General features: G+C 36.2%; 1 protein-coding gene, 1 long non-coding RNA gene and 1 other non-coding gene across 5 annotated transcripts; all 3 read right to left on the bottom strand.

Annotated features, from left to right (window-relative positions):
* Positions 1 to 124: 124 nt before the first annotated feature.
* TRNAR-CCU (transfer RNA arginine (anticodon CCU)) lies at positions 125 to 197 on the bottom strand. Its single transcript has one exon. It is a non-coding gene; the product is annotated as a tRNA-Arg (tRNA).
* Positions 198 to 2,264: 2,067 nt separating this feature from the next.
* LOC126614312 (uncharacterized) lies at positions 2,265 to 3,168 on the bottom strand. The gene is made up of 2 exons (XR_007620340.1): positions 2,753 to 3,168; positions 2,265 to 2,556 (listed from the first exon to the last, which is right to left on the bottom strand). It is a non-coding gene; the product is annotated as an uncharacterized LOC126614312 (long non-coding RNA).
* A 650-nt stretch (positions 3,169 to 3,818) lies between these two features.
* LOC126615936 (DEAD-box ATP-dependent RNA helicase 20-like) lies at positions 3,819 to 9,536 on the bottom strand. 3 transcript variants are annotated; one of them, XM_050283862.1, is made up of 14 exons: positions 9,228 to 9,536; positions 8,952 to 9,044; positions 8,679 to 8,843; positions 8,477 to 8,572; positions 8,297 to 8,371; positions 7,819 to 7,980; positions 7,105 to 7,185; positions 6,414 to 6,512; positions 5,987 to 6,082; positions 5,368 to 5,499; positions 5,160 to 5,234; positions 4,816 to 4,905; positions 4,642 to 4,716; positions 3,819 to 4,485 (listed from the first exon to the last, which is right to left on the bottom strand). In XM_050283862.1, the coding sequence occupies exons 1-14, from the start codon at positions 9,534 to 9,536 to the stop codon at positions 4,312 to 4,314; spliced, it is 1,722 nt and encodes a 573-aa protein (XP_050139819.1). In that variant the 3' UTR covers positions 3,819 to 4,311. The 3 variants fall into 3 exon arrangements, 1 of the variants encoding a protein (XP_050139819.1); XR_007620944.1 differs by lacking the exon at positions 3,819 to 4,485 and having other exon boundaries at positions 4,657 to 4,716; positions 4,816 to 5,016; XR_007620945.1 differs by lacking the exon at positions 3,819 to 4,485 and having other exon boundaries at positions 4,664 to 4,716; positions 4,816 to 4,942.
* Positions 9,537 to 15,849: the final 6,313 nt, after the last annotated feature.

Below are 15,849 nucleotides of genomic sequence, written 5' to 3' on the forward strand. Positions count from 1 at the left end.
TTTGTGCTGAAATTTATCTTCTAAACAAAAAAGATTTAGCTAAGTTAACTAAAATTTGAACGGTTGAATTTATTTAGCTATTGGCACTTTGCAAATTGACCAAAAAAATAAAAAATACACGTTTCGCGCCAGGAAGGGGTCGAACCTTCGACTTTCTGCTTAGGAAACAGACGCTCTATCCACTGAGCTACAGGCGCTTGTTGTTGATACTAATCCTTTATTAATTATTCTTAAACGTCTAACGCGCTTTAACAGAACCAAATGAACCCACGGAAGTTTCTTTTCCTCAAGGTACCGTTTGATACGTGGGATGGGATGGGATGGGATGAGATGGGATGGAGTGGAACGAGGCGTTCCGTCCCACGTTTGGTGTGCCTAAAATGGGTGGAACACGCTGTTCCACAGGACGAATTTTGAGTGAATTTTCGTTCCACCTCATCCCCTGGAACGACTCATTCCATATCCGTGGAACACAAAATTATAATCTCTCCGTCTCCTTCTTCTTGCTCCTTGTTTCCATCTGAGGGCATCTTTACTCCCTCTCAATTTCATCCCATCATGTCCCGTTCCGTTCTGTCCCTTCTGCATACCAAATGATACCCAAATGACACAATTTTGTTTTTTCTTTCTTTACGAAACCAAGTGTTCAAAATGACGTCAATTTTCTTACAATTTTCCTTCTAGATATTTCTGCTTATGTTCTAAATTTTTCTCTCTTTCGCCGGAGAAATTCTCAAGTAAGATTTCCGCATCCGACTGTCTCTCACGAAGAAGAAATATTGAGTACAGTTGTCATATTAATAGCGCACTCAAAACGAGTGAGACACTCCACAGACTCACATCCAAGGGCACCAAGTTGGGAGTGGCTCCGACAACCTTACGAAGAATTTATGCTCATGCTGGTCCCCTCCGCGTTTTAATAAGCTCAACACATGAAACTCATGAAAGATAGCACTAGTGCAAAGATTTTGTTTTAACCTCGGCTATACGTAATTGACATAAGTTATATTTTTTTTAAATTGCTCTTGAAAAAGACCAAAAGTGTTCTTTAACGATAAAAAACGCTTTTGACTACGCCTAGTAAAAAAGCTTCAAACAACTTTCGGATCTTAAAAGCACTATTCGTTGATAATCATTGCTTAACAAGTGCTTTGTTCAGTAAGTACTAAAAGTTCGTTTCCATAAAAATTTCGACATGTTAATAAAGAAAATCACTTCTAACAAAAATGTTTACCAATGAAGTGCTTCATTTAGAAAGTCACATACTTAACCCAAGTACTTGACTCAAATCGATTACACATGAGATAAGCTGAAAGTTAAAAGTCTCCCATCAACCATTCTAAGTTCTACCATTTCATCATAATAATCAGTTTGATATTTTTTTTTAATTACTAAAAGCGCTTTTAAACAAAAAAAACTGTTTTTGAGTTTTAAAAATAATCGAGAGTGTTGCTTGCTTCTTCAAGATTTACTTGAAAGATTTACTAAAAATTGGTTTTAAAAATATTTTCATCAAAAACGCGTCTTGTTATCTAGTCAATCAATCATTTTAAGGCTTAGTTTGGTACTGAGGTGATTCTGAAAAAAATTGGTATAAAAAAAAAGTTATGAACTTTTTTGTGTTTGGTAAACATTCAGCTTCAGCTTTTTTTCACAATTTTAAATGAAAAAAAGCCAAAAACAAGAAGCTGCAAAACTCAACTTTGAAAAACCGGTTTTTTTTCACATCTGTTTTTTTTTTAATAATCGAAAGTGTTGCTTGCTTCTTCAAGATTTACTTGAAAGATTTACCAAAAATTGATTTTAAAAATATTTTCATCAAAAACACTTTCTATTATCTAGTCAATCAATGTTTTAAGACCTAGTTTGGTACTAAGTTGATTCTTAAAAAAACTGGTATAAAAAAAAAGCTGAAAGCTTTTTTGTGTTTGGTAAACATTCAGCTTCAGTTTTTTTCATAATTTTCGGTGAAAAAAAGCCAAAAACAAGAAGCTGCAAAACCCAACTTTGAAAAACCGATTTTTTCTCACATCTATTTTACATAAAAGTTTACCAAACATTATAATACTGCGTTTTTTTTTTCAAAAGCAATTTTAAAAGTTTATCAAATACTCTACAGCTTTATTTCAGCCGGCTTATTCTCAGAGCACAGCAGAATCAACTGTTTTTTCAAAGTATAACAATACCAAACCAGGTCTAAATGCAGTTCTAGACGAGTCTTATATTCTAGCTGGCTTGAACAATATGTAGAATGTAGAATAATATGACGTCAAAAATTGAAAATTCATATGCAGCTAGAACAGAAATCACAATAAAATAGCTATCACAACTAAATCTCAAAGAAAGTATTCAGTTGAAAAAAAAAAGTTAGTCCTTTGGAAATTCCAAAACAAGCAAATTATTGAAACAGATGGGAAATTAGAATCTCTCCTCTGATTAGTTGGCTCATTGAAACTTGAAAACTGCGTTCCCACAGATCCAGCAACATCGTGAAAATTATTGGCCTTCAGCCGAAGCAGGCTTCTCGAAAAATGTCTTCTTTATCCAATCAAACGGCTGTAATTTTGTTTTAAATTAAAAAAAAAAAAACCATTAGATTCATAATATTTTTTGAAATTTTCTAATTTTTTGCTCAATCTACGGATTAACTGGGAAAAGATATAAATAAATATGCGATTTTTGATATAAAAAAAATAATAAATTGGGGATGAGAGGAATTGAAGTGGGAAGCGAGAGAGAAAGGGGGGCAGACCTGGACGAACCAAAGAGCGCCGGTGCCGGCCGCGACGCCCCACATGGCGGCGGCCTTTACATCGGAGGATTGAGGCACCGGGAGCTTCGAAAAACGCGCAGCGAGTCCACCTGCCATTTTTTGGATCTGAATTCACAAGAAACGCAACGAGGAGAGCAACTATGACGGCCGCAAAGCAAAGCGACTTTGAACAGGCTGCTGCGTTTGAGGTCACCGAGAATATTTTATTAATTAGGCTATTTACATGTTACATCCACGTCTTTTTGAAATTCACAAAATAACCCCTAAAGTCATTAAATGTTATATATTAGTCTCTCAGTCCTTCTAACTATCAAGTTAACTACTATTTCTTAACGTTTTAATCATGACGACGAGGTTATATCGGCATGTTTACTTAACACAAATGAGGTAACCAAGGAATCAGAGAACTTAGAATTAGAGGAACTAAAGAAAGGGAATCAAATAAACTAGCTCTTGGGTTGATCAAATTTTTAATCTTAAGGTATTTTAAATACCAATTTTAAGGGAAAACTCGCACTCTTCCAATTATATATTAATAAACACAGAAAAATTACAAAATGAAATAATTCTCATACCCATATTTTAATAAACGCAAAGAACTCAACAATCAAAATGATTTTAATCCTTTTTTTTTTGCAAGTAAAATGCATATTAGAGTAGTCAATGCCTTTTCACACTTGCAACGTCCACTTTAGGTATCCTAACATTAGAACATCAAGTTTCTAAAGCCCAACAAGCTTTAATTGTTTAATCACAAAATGCAAATTGGAAATTACGTTGGCAGTGTACCTGTGTCATGAAAATCCGCTCTTTGGAGTTTGGAAAGGGCTTGTATTACTAGCTGAAGTCGAAGTCATATTGCCTGAAAATAGAGTTTTGCGCGTAACCCTAGAATCGGCATTCGTTTCTTAAAGGAGCTATCACTTACAATAAACAGTAGACAATACGAAACAACAGATAAACGCCACCGGTAATCAAAAGCACTTTCTGCAAAAGCATTTAGAGCAAGGATGAATCACATTCAACAAATGTCTGGCACAAGATAGGACCGAAACCGTGAGATTGTATATTTGATTCTGCTACAGACGTCTCAGGTAAACATCATGTTTAAGATTATACAATGCAAAACCTATGAGCCAACCCTACGATCTCTAAAATTGTCAAATCGTTCATCCTTGGTACAGATACTGGGTACACTAACAATGTAAAACGACAGAGCTGAAACGCGGGCACGTACAAGGAACTGCCCGTATTCAACACCTTTGTAGTCCGAGCCTCAAGTCAGAAGCAACATGCCTCTATCATTTTACAGAGGTTGCAAGACAAGCATGCGTAAAGCAGCACAGGCATGTTTCCGGCCGACAGAGGCCACAAGGTGTGGATAGGCAAAAGGGGAGACTGCGAGGGAACGAAGGAGGGGTAGAGAGAGTCGGGGCACTTCTATTCTAGCTTCCACAAAACTACTTACCAACGTCAATCTTGAATCCCCGAGAGTGAATCTTTGCTTGTTTTTAAAAACCCACCGAGGGTAGACTTCATCAATCGTCCCAAGCACTATCTGCTGCCCCTTCTTTTTTATTGTTCGAATCCGCAAACATGAACCGATACTTGTCCTCAATGTTTACTGATGTTGGTCCTACTATTGAGCTTTTGGAAGCAACCCTAGCTTGCTTTTCAGCAGCTGCTGCTTCTTTTTCTTTCCTTCTTGCAGTCTGATAGTCAATAGCAGAAGTTGTCAAAGCTTATAAACACGTGACACAAAAGTTTCTTTCCTTTCTACCCAGATTATTTAGCAATGAGAAAGAAATTCTGGGCGCTAGTACGATGCAAAAGCAATGACTGTTGATAGTATGTCTCAGAATCAGTACCTTCCCAGTTGCGAAAGCCACAGCATTCCCAGATCCAGCATCTGATATCGCTTTCTTTATATTTGCCACGAGGAACTACAGTGTGCCATCAATAATCAAGAATAAAGAGTTAAATTCTGCTAATGGAAGAGATAGTGGAGAAGCAGCAGTAAGAAAAGGTGGAGAACTGGGTACCATATCACGATCTGTGTAAAAGGACGTAGATTGTCCCATTGATCCTGCTCTTCCCGTCCTTCCAATCCGGTGTACATAATCTTCCATGCTCTATATTGAGGTAGCCATAACTGAAGCTTCAGGTTTGCTATTTCACAACAAAATTAATAGCAACTGAAAAGACCAGGCTATTGAGATGCTATCACATGATAGCAAAAAGACCTATGATCACAAGTTGACGCTATTCAAATACCAAAGGTAAGAATTGCCCAATTTATAGCCAATTCTCAGATAAGTCTCTAAGTTGGGTTAGTGGATTCCAGATATAAATTGACCAAGAGGCCTTCCTTCGCAACCACCTATACCTTTGGAAGATCCAAATTGATAACATGTGCAACTCCTGAGACATCCAAACCGCGAGACGCAACATCAGTGGCAACCTGGACACAAGGTCTCAATCAGATACATGCTGATTGGTGATGTTAGATCTGCCTTGTATTCAAGCAGAATCAGACAAAGATGAACGGATATAAAAGAAAATGTGAATTTATAGAGCACAAGATGGTGATGTACCAAAATACTGGTAGTGCCTTTTCTAAAATCACGTAGAGCAGCCTCTCTTTCAGTTTGTGTACGACCACCATGAAGAGCAACTGCATGCAACCCTTGTGCTACCAAAGCTTCAGCAACTTCGTCACATCTCGTCTACATGTAAACCCAAATTCAATGTCAAATTTCGCTTTTGTCCAAAAAGAGTTTGTAACGAGAGAAAATTAAGTCACACCAGATTAAGTGAGTTTGCCCCCTACAAGCAATCCTAAAAAGCATTCTGATAGCATCTTGCACTAAGAAACAGGAAAGGCTTCTCATTGAATTTGTACAAAGATTTCACACAATCATGCTCTGAACATATTTCTTCATCAAGCCTTAACCCGAACGCTTTCCATTATTCAGTACACTATTATAAAATGTACCCTAAAAAAATTGGGATGCATTGTTACTTGTTTAGGCATGATGATGACCTTTAAACCAAATCATAAATGAGTTTGCTGTCCACAATATGGAGATTTGGAAGAGATGCAAGCCACACAGGAACTTGTCCATCAGTTATTTATACCCTTCACCTTTAATTATAAGCTTGAAATGATGATCATCACAATCAAATAACAATAAATTATGAAGCAAAATGTACCTTCCTTTCAACAAACACAATCGTTAAGGGAAAGGGATGGCCAGTTCCTTCAACCCGAGATGCCTCTTCTACGAGCAAAGCCAATAGCTGATCAGTCTACACAGACAAAGCACAGTCATCAAACTAAAATGAGGCCAATAACTCTCCCAATAAAAGCAGTGGACACATTAAAAACTACATAGGTAATACAAAAGATGAGCTGCGAAATATGGTTGCCAAAGATGATAAGATCATTGTCAAGCACATAAATACGCAGAGGGAAGTGCCAAATATACATAGAACAACTCTCCACACCATAGGTCTAGCACTAAATTCCTAGAAACCTCATCCCCACAACAAAAGGAAAGAAAAAGACAAGACAATATCACAAACTGCGGAAAGAAAAAATGTGGAGAAACCAATATTGCTCAAGTCTGGGTGAACCAACCTTCTCACTCTCAGGAACCTTCTCCAAAGTCTGAGTCACATTTGCTGTAGGGCTACTCACTTTTCCCACCTTCACTTGCACTGGTTTAGTCAAGTATTCCTGAAGACAACAAAAGCTAGAATAAGTTTCAATGAAATTGTGCATGACAGTCTTAACTAAACGCAGAGAGAGAGAGAGAGAGAGAGAGAGAGAGAGAGAGAGAGCATAATGATCTTAATGGTATTTCAATACTAGCTTTTGTATATTAGAAAATTATAAAGTACAAATTCATTCCAAACTTGGTATAAAATTAAGTTGAATTAAAGGTAGAACGTATTAGTTGCTATGCATACAATCAAGACTGTCTGGTTTGTAATATGTCCATCTAGTAAGTAAAGCGATAAACAGGTCTATATACCAATCTGCATGTTGCAGAGCAAAATAACATGAAGTGACCACCAGAACAAGTGCTAATGGCTCATATGTGTGTCAGGATAGAGATAAGGCCATTCAGACCCCTAAACCATAACAGGAAAAATAAGACGTAGAAACATAAGATTGTAAAATGAGAAGGTGGATTATATGGAAGAATCACAGCGATGCCTTTCCATTATTTAGTTACAGAAACTATGAACAATATTATTTCGTTACATAAACTATGATCATGTTCATAAAAGCTCGTACCAGAAGGTAACCTAGTCAACAACTTTACCTGAGCTAATTCTTCGATCTCTTCAGGCATGGTTGCACTAAACAGCAAAGTTTGATGCTTTTCAGAAAGGTTCCGCATCACCTAAAATGGCATCAAAATATGTGATATATCATTCCAGAGTTAAACAGGGAATCAGATGAGTATGTGTTCTATATATGTACAAGACAATTCATTTCAGTGTTGTGAAATTCTTAACCAATATACATTTTGTTTCTTACAGGACACACGCTATTGGTTATACATTGAAGATGTATTACAAAGTTTATATATATATATATACACATACATTTACATATATAGCACATAAAGTTGTACAAAACCTAAACCTTATTCAAAATGGAACCTAAAAGTGAGATGAAGATCGTGTATGAGGCTAATCCCCCATGACGTCTATATTGCTTCTATAAATTGTAATTCCTCCAACAGTTTGCTTTTACCAAGAAATATTTTCCCCCTTTATTGTTGCCCTGTTTTGTTAAATTTTCACTTCATGTTGAGCCTGATATTTGATGTTTTAAGGTGGGAAATAATTAAACAAAGGAATACACATGGAAGCATTGAAAGGAAGAAAAGGTAGGATGCAAAAACTTTGAGATCAAGAAATCAAAAGAAAGCCAAAACCAATTCATGGTGAGGATAATTTTTTTTTTTTTTAAGGAAAAAGAAATAGAAAGTAAAACGCATATTCAGGTCAAAAGTAAATACAAAACATACCTCTCTTATCTGTGGTTCAAATCCCATGTCAAGCATTCTATCAGCTTCATCTAAAACAACAAACGAAATTCTAGTGATAGAAGTGTTCCCTTGTTGTAAATGATCTATAAATCTTCCAGGAGTAGCAACCACTACATCAACTCCTGCTCGTAGCTCAGACCTCTTTCATTCCATCCAGGTAGAAAGCCACAACAAAACACGTATTAGCAGAGACTAATAAGAAATAACATATTGTGTACGATGTCATAAAATTGAAAAAACATTGCACTAAAAGCATGCATCAGTGTTACTGAATGAGAAACAAATGTTGATATGAACCTATTACACAACAAGCAATTATTCAAACCCTAGCCCACACCTAGGAATTATCAAAACCAAGACAAAACGACAAGTACTACTGAATTTCCAGAGTCACAACACCTAGAAGAAGATTGAAAACACTTATTGAAATGTACCGTTATTCCACCAAATCAATTACCTGCTCAGATATGTTGGTTCCACCCACCACAATTGCAGTTCTGAAGGACTCGAGAGATGCACTAAACGCTTTGACCTATAAGACCACACTTGTAACTTAGCACTTGTGGAAAAGTATTATGAAACAAATTCCAAACTAACTCCTCATAAATGCATTGTGATCTTTTGCAGCTTAGATCACCTCTTTTTCAATTTGTTGGGCAAGCTCTCTAGTCGGAGCCAATACCAGAGCTAGCGGTCCATCACCGCGCTGAACAGGAGGTTGAGCCAAGCAATGCTGTACATCGAAAATAAAAAGTTAAAACATCCGTTAAACCAAAATCTACTTAGCAGGCACATAAAGTCCAGACTACATAAGAATACTAAATAACAGGACCTCCGACCTGTATCATGGGAATGGCGAATGCAGCAGTTTTTCCACTGCCAGTTTCAGCACAACCTAATAAGTCCCTCCCAGTGAGAGCAACCGGCATAGCTTGAGCCTGAATGGATGTCGGTGTGGTGTATCCGTGATTGTCGATATCCTTCATGATGCTAGGGTGCAAACACTGAGAATAGAAGAACGACACGTCCGTTAATCCATATGGATATACAAACTAGGCTAATCCAAAATAGAAGTAAAGCATCCGATTGATAAAAACACAAAAATGATTCACCATATCTGTAAAAGACTCGATCGGTGCCGGAGCAGGAGCAGAGTCGGAACTAACAGAAACATCCAAATTAAGCCGCAAACAAACCTCTTCAATCTACAGGCATGTAATTTCGTAAAATTCAGCTAATGATGACGATATAAACAGACTAATGACGTCAATAAACCAGAAATTTGATTGAAATTGTGAAATTAGCTGTAGCAAGAACCCTAAGCAAATACAAATGCAAATTTCACAAAACTCATAAAAGGCAAGGAAATAATTGGAGAAGCGTCGAACCATTTCAGGATTCATGCGGAGGACGCGGTCGGAGGGCTTCCACTGAGGGACGACGGAATCCGGGCGAGCTCTGCTGGCCTGGGAGAGAGCGCCGGAGCTCCAGCGAGAGGAGGCATTGGAGTGAGAGAAGCTGGAGAAGGAAGCACCACCGGACGACGACTTGTCGTAGTTGAAGTGAGAGTTGGAGGAGGAGTAGGAGAGCTTGCTCTGATCGTCTAGGGTTCGAGACGAGGCTTCGGCAGTGGTGGTGGTGGTGATTGTCGTGGTGGTTCTTGAGCTCGACCTCAGGTGCGGAGGCACATACGACATCGTTTTGCGGGGAGTTTTCTCGGGAATCGGAGAGAGTGTTTGATTTTACGGCGACGAAGACTATGTGGAGTGAGTGAGCAAATGAGAAACGAGAGGTGCGTGGTTGGCCAATCTTTCACGCTAACTTGCGCTTCCGTGGGCTGTGGGCCCTTTTGGGTCTTCGCGGGCTTAGATTTTAGTCCATATTTATGGGCCAGAATAACAGTGTCGTTTGGGTCCTTCTCCCTCAAATTTGGGCCGGCCTACTCAGCCCACATTGGAATTAGGGTTTTTTTTTCCTTGTGGACCTGTGGTTCTTGAGGACCAAGATATAGGAGAAGCAAGGCCAGCCATTTTCCCATTTGACCTTTTGGTTTTAAGAATATGTGGTTTCGAGAATGAGTGATTGTCATTCTTCCACCTTATCGTTTAACCTATTGCAGTCCACTTAATTTATTAAACTTGGTTTTATTGTCGGTTTGCGACCCCGATGCCCAAAGACGCACGTAAACGAATGTCAAAGAGCCATTATTGCACTACTTACTTATGAGCATATCCATACGTAAGTAGAGCGAGAGCTCTCGGCCACATTAGTAGCTTAAGTGGTCATTAGCATCTGTCTCTATAAGGTCGAAATGTGGACCGTGTCAGGCACATTAGATCTTCTATTGCAGCAGGTTGAAGAATTCAATTTGATTCCAATTTCATAGGTATCAATCAAGCTCCTACAGTTGGCCTAAGAAAAAAAGATCTTGGTTTTATGAGAGTGATTTCAATCATTTAGTTAATATATTAAACTTAATACAATAAATGATCAACTTTTTTTTTTTTTATAGAAAGAAGTGGGAATAACCAATAAAAAAATATTAGATGAGTCTCACAATTAATAGATAGATTTCACATTTAACCAACACGGATGTAAAAATTGTGTTATGTTTGATTTTTTTTATACATGAATCAAACTCGCATAAACCAAACAAAAAGCAACCAAACTTCTATTCAGAAGGATATCTCGTGCGATTCTAAAAATGTTATTCTTGCCATTTATTTGCACTACCATTTGTATCATCTTTATAATAAAAATGAACCCACATGAATTGGTGCGTCCTATTTCTATTTAAGAGATTTTACAAATAAATGATATAGTGCAGCACTACTCATTGGAAATGGATCATCTTCGGATCTCTTCCACCAAATCCACCTAATCCCCAAATTCGGACCCTTGAAATTTGATCCAACAGCTAAAATTATTATAACTTTTAAAGGAATTCCATATTTGTAACCATTGGATTAAATTTCAAAAACCCGGATTTAAGGATTAGGTGAATTTAGTGGAAGAGATTAGGAGATAACCCTCTTCCTACTCGTTCAGCTCACATAGCAGGGTAGTACAATGTAATCATTCGTATTCTTATTTCTGTGTGCTCCTTTTTATTTTTATTTAGCATATGAGTGCTAGTTATTTAAGAAGGCAGATTCTCTGCCCTCCCACTTCCCGTGTCCTTTTGTTTGTGTGGTCACGGTTAAACCACGTCAACATTTTATATTACTATTCATTTTTGTTTTATTATCTTTATAAAAAATAATATAAAATGTTAACATGACTTAATCGTGACCACACAAAACAGGAGGGCACGGGAAGTGGGAGGGCAGAGAATCTACCTTCGTTATTTAATTGCCTATGAATGTTGTCGTAAATGATGACGACTGACATAAAGGTGGACGTGGACGATTTTAGTGATTAAAAAATAGTAATAGAGGAATTAAAATTTTAAATTAAATTTTGAATCAATAATACGGTTGCTGATGATTGAATTATTACTTAACTGTTGGTAGCATAACATTTAATTTATAAATTTGGTTTAAAAATTTAGTTTTCCTAACATTATCCATTAAAATAATAAAGAGAAAATGGTTGAGTTGAGGAGGAGGTAGATTGAGAAGGTGAGTTGCGTGCCATTCGTTGAACATCCGTTTCAACGGTTGTAGGTGAGATGATATGAAAGCCTTGGATGTTTGCATCTTATCCTCTTCTTGTTCGGTCCTTGGAAGCTGATTTGTGATGGTTTTGGTTCAATGATTAAATTTAATTAATTGTGTCCTTGTGGGGTTTATCTTTGTATAATTACAAAATTATAGTGTCAATCGGTCATATAACTTTTACTTTCTTGGGCGGCATTTTTCTTGTATATCTATTTAGAGTGCGTTTGTTGTACTAGATTATCTCGGACTGGACTAGCTTTAGGGACTAAGCTGGACTGTCTTAGACTAGACTAAATTGAATTAACCTAGTGAAGCGTTTGGTCAATGTCGGACTAAAAAATGGATAAAATAATAAATTATAATATTATATTATTTAATGTATATCTAATAATATTTTATTATTCATTCAACTTTTTTTCCCTAAAAATTCGAACACACACTTCTATTGAGAGTTTTTACTTTTGTTCCTCTTTGGTTCCGTCCCTAATACTTCCCTTCCTCCCATCTTTTTCCTGCAAAAAGCTTCAAAATCAAGTTTCCTACAAAATCCTCCCCAAAGTTACCTTCTCCTCCCTCTCTGTCTCTTAATCTCTCTTCGTCCCCAACAAAATCTCCCTTGTTCCTTTCTACCGATATCTTTATCAAGTCTTGCTCACATTAGGAAGTGTTTATCCGAAAAAAGTATGTGCATTTGTGTTTTATCCTACTTGAACAATACTTAGCTATTTAAAGATGAGTGAAAACTTCTACTTAAAATTTTTTAAAATTGTTTGTTGTCAATTTATAGAACGTCGTGTTTATAATCATAATTGTTCATATTCTCAAATCGGGATGTTCGAGATCATCATATAAAGATTGTCTCTACAAAAAATAAATTAAAACTAAGGTCGTTTAGTCATCAAACTATTTAAAACAAATGAACGGTATTCGTAAAAACATTAGGAACCGTCTATGTAATTGCTATAATAGATTGACTAAACGACCTTAATTTTAATTTATTTTTGCAAAGATGATATTTACAGCGTGATTCATAAAATGAACAGTTTTGATCATAAGAACAAAACTATGTAATTAAAACACTACTAGTGTTGAGGAGGAGTATCTACTCATCTTTGAGTAGTCAAATATTGTTCATCTTACTCCGCTTTTACCAAGAGTAAGTCTCTTGTGTAATATAATATAAATAAGATCAAGGGACAAATTCTCAACCTTTAGATCTAGTTTAATCCAATGGTCCCTAAGTAAAACTCAAATGTTCTCGCTGACATGGCAATGACATTAAAATGAATAAAAAACTAAGTAATTTTATTTTCACCAAAATTCAGGAGATATGACTTGTTCATTAAAATCCAAAAGTCATGACGAACTCCTTCACTACACCTACTTTGATTTGATTCATACAAGATTTTAAAGCACACAGAGAATATCAAGCTATCACTCGATTTCTTGAATCTTTTGTTAAGTAAACAAAATTAAACCCTAAATTCTAAGTCTTCATTCTTAGTATCTTTAGGTGATGAATTAGGTTGTGGTAGAACTTTGATATCTTAAACTTTACCTAGTTCTTAAGTTGTAATTATTACTTGTAAGTAAGGGGTCTTAAATTTGATTCTCACCAAAGACGAATTTGAACCATATTATTACTAGTCAATTATGAAACTAAACTCACTCATCTTCTTTTTAATCAAATTTGATGGTTCTGGCAAATCACCAATCACCAAAGCAATGGAGGCCTTCCTCCCTCCCTCACGTTTTGCAGATTTTATTTATTATCCATGTCATCATTTATGTCATTTACTGCTTGAAATTCTCCACATCACTTTTAATTCCGGATCCCTTCCTCCTAATCCTAGGGATCCACCAATCCGGATCATTGAAATTTGATCCAACGGCTACAAACAGGAATCCACTTTAAAAGTTTTAATAACTTTAGCCGTTAGATCAAATTTTAATGGTCCAAATTTATAGATCCCTAGGATTAGGATGAAGGGATCCGGAGAGGATCCCTTTCCTTTAATTAGGACTATTGGATGCTATAAAATTTTAAAAGTTAAAAAGAAGTGTAAGCATATTTGTCAAAAAATTTGTCCATTGATCTTATCTCGTATATGTATAATCACAAATATGAGGACGGACTCATGACACCACTTTTTTTAATAACTTTTGACACACGCTTTTGTGAGCCCACTCTGAAATGTATTTTAACGATCATAACCATATACCTAGAATAGTGTTCATAGATCACCCTCGGAACAAAATTAGACAAATCCAAAACCTTCAAGACTTTTATTTGTAGTGAAGAAAATAAACGAATATGGTTCTACAAAGAAATACTAAATCCTTAATCCAATGGTTATGGTTCCAGATTCGGAAGAATTTTGGTAGGACATGATCTTTGAGGAAAGAATTAAAAAATAAACAGTTACAATCGTTAAAATACATTACAGAGTAGTCCTCACAAAAAAAAGAGTCAAATATTATGTAAAAAAGGTTCCGTCCCCACAAATATAGATAGAAATGCTGAAGAGTCTAAGATGTAAGGTGAGAGACCATATGTATGCACAACGAGCTTTCAAAAAAAAATATGTATGCACAACGGATGGGAATTGGGTGGTAAAGTGTGGTAGGCAGCACATGGATTTATGGAAGGTGATATGATTAACTGAAGGTGCGACAGCCTCAAATTGCACTTGTATTGCATTAACCTAACACCGTCAAATATCTAATTTAACGGCAATCCAATACGACGGCGTCCAAAAGTTTCGAGGAATACTAGAAGATCTGAAAGCGAGTTGACACGTTTTTGTACTCTCTCAATAAATTATATTTTATCTATTTTGTATGGTAAACTTCTCAATAAATTATATTTTATCTATTTTGTATGGTAAACTTCCATTTGAAGTCATACAGAGTCCGGATCCCCGCTGGATCGATCTCGGAGATCTATGAATCGTGTCCGTTCATCGTATGTCGTGTGGTCAAAAATCATTTTAAATATTTTTATTTAAAAAAATAAACATAAACAGTACCTGACAAAAAATGATCGCACGATAAACGATGAACATACACAATTTACGGATTCCTAGGATCCTCACCAAAAGGATTCGGAGAGGATCCTGTTGGTGAAACCTACACCAATTACAGTTAAAAATTACATGCCTCAATTATATGCGAGGATTACAGAGAAATTCAGATTCATTAACTATAATCTAACAAGAAGTTTGTACAAGTTTTATGTCGACGTATGATTTTCCAGCTATGTTGGTTTACTATGCCATGCCTTAAAGTGAAATATTTTTTTGGTTACGCAAGGGAAACGAACTAAAGGAAGCTGAGGCTTCATTTTAAAACCAACTGAGAATAAGGGAGCGACGCAACTTTTTATAAGACCATGCAAAGTTTCTCAAATCTGCAATTTAAGATTTGCACTCTAAAAGTGTAGTTTCTACCCCATGCAATTATTATTATTTTTTTCTAATAGAAACGATGGTTGATTCATTAAAGGTAGAAGCCAAAACAACATCAAAACCAGCAAACCAATTAAATTGGTTGTCAAAATTCAAACTATAGCGGCAAGACGATGCGCAACACTATTAACTGGCCGACGCATGTAGGTACACAAGGTTCAGTGATCGTGGGTAGCAACTAGCAACGCTTTCGTATCCTCCACTATTTGTCTAATCACAAACAAATTAATGGAAGGGTCCTCAAGGGCACCAACAATCTGAAACGAATACAAGATGATGAGACATTTAGTGTACCATTCATGCATCCAGAACTCATACAAGGTAAGAAACAACAGAAGTTGGTGGACTGAGTCTTCTTCGAGAAGGATATACAGAATTCAACAATGGAGGACAAACCACTAATACAATTTGACCTAATTGCTTATCACACGTTTTAGAATGATCAAGATTCAGGTGGGACCCACTACCGACTTTAAAATGATTGAACCAACCTTATTTTCAAAATGATTGAAAACATATTCAACCTTATTTAAGATGCTAAGAATTTTCAAAATGATTGAAGTTCAAAATGATGAAATTTAATTTTATAGAATTTAATGTGGGCATAGAATTATTAATATATAAATGAGATATTGTAGTTAGAGAGAAATTTTAAGTTGTGACGGGAATACAAGTGATACATTACGTGTTTTAATAGGAATGATGAAAAATTTTATTTTTAAGTTATTAACTTTTTAGCACACATATCATACCATTTGTTTAGTGACACGGGGTGGTACCACCCCGTGTACCGATCATACTGAAAAATCTCTCGTAGTTAGGAAATGTGCTATTAATGGTGATAATAACGACAATGATGATGATGGACGGTGGTGATGACAACA

Source organism: Malus sylvestris, chromosome 3 (genome assembly GCF_916048215.2).
Source record: "Malus sylvestris chromosome 3, drMalSylv7.2, whole genome shotgun sequence".
Taxonomy (NCBI): Eukaryota; Viridiplantae; Streptophyta; class Magnoliopsida; order Rosales; family Rosaceae; genus Malus; species Malus sylvestris.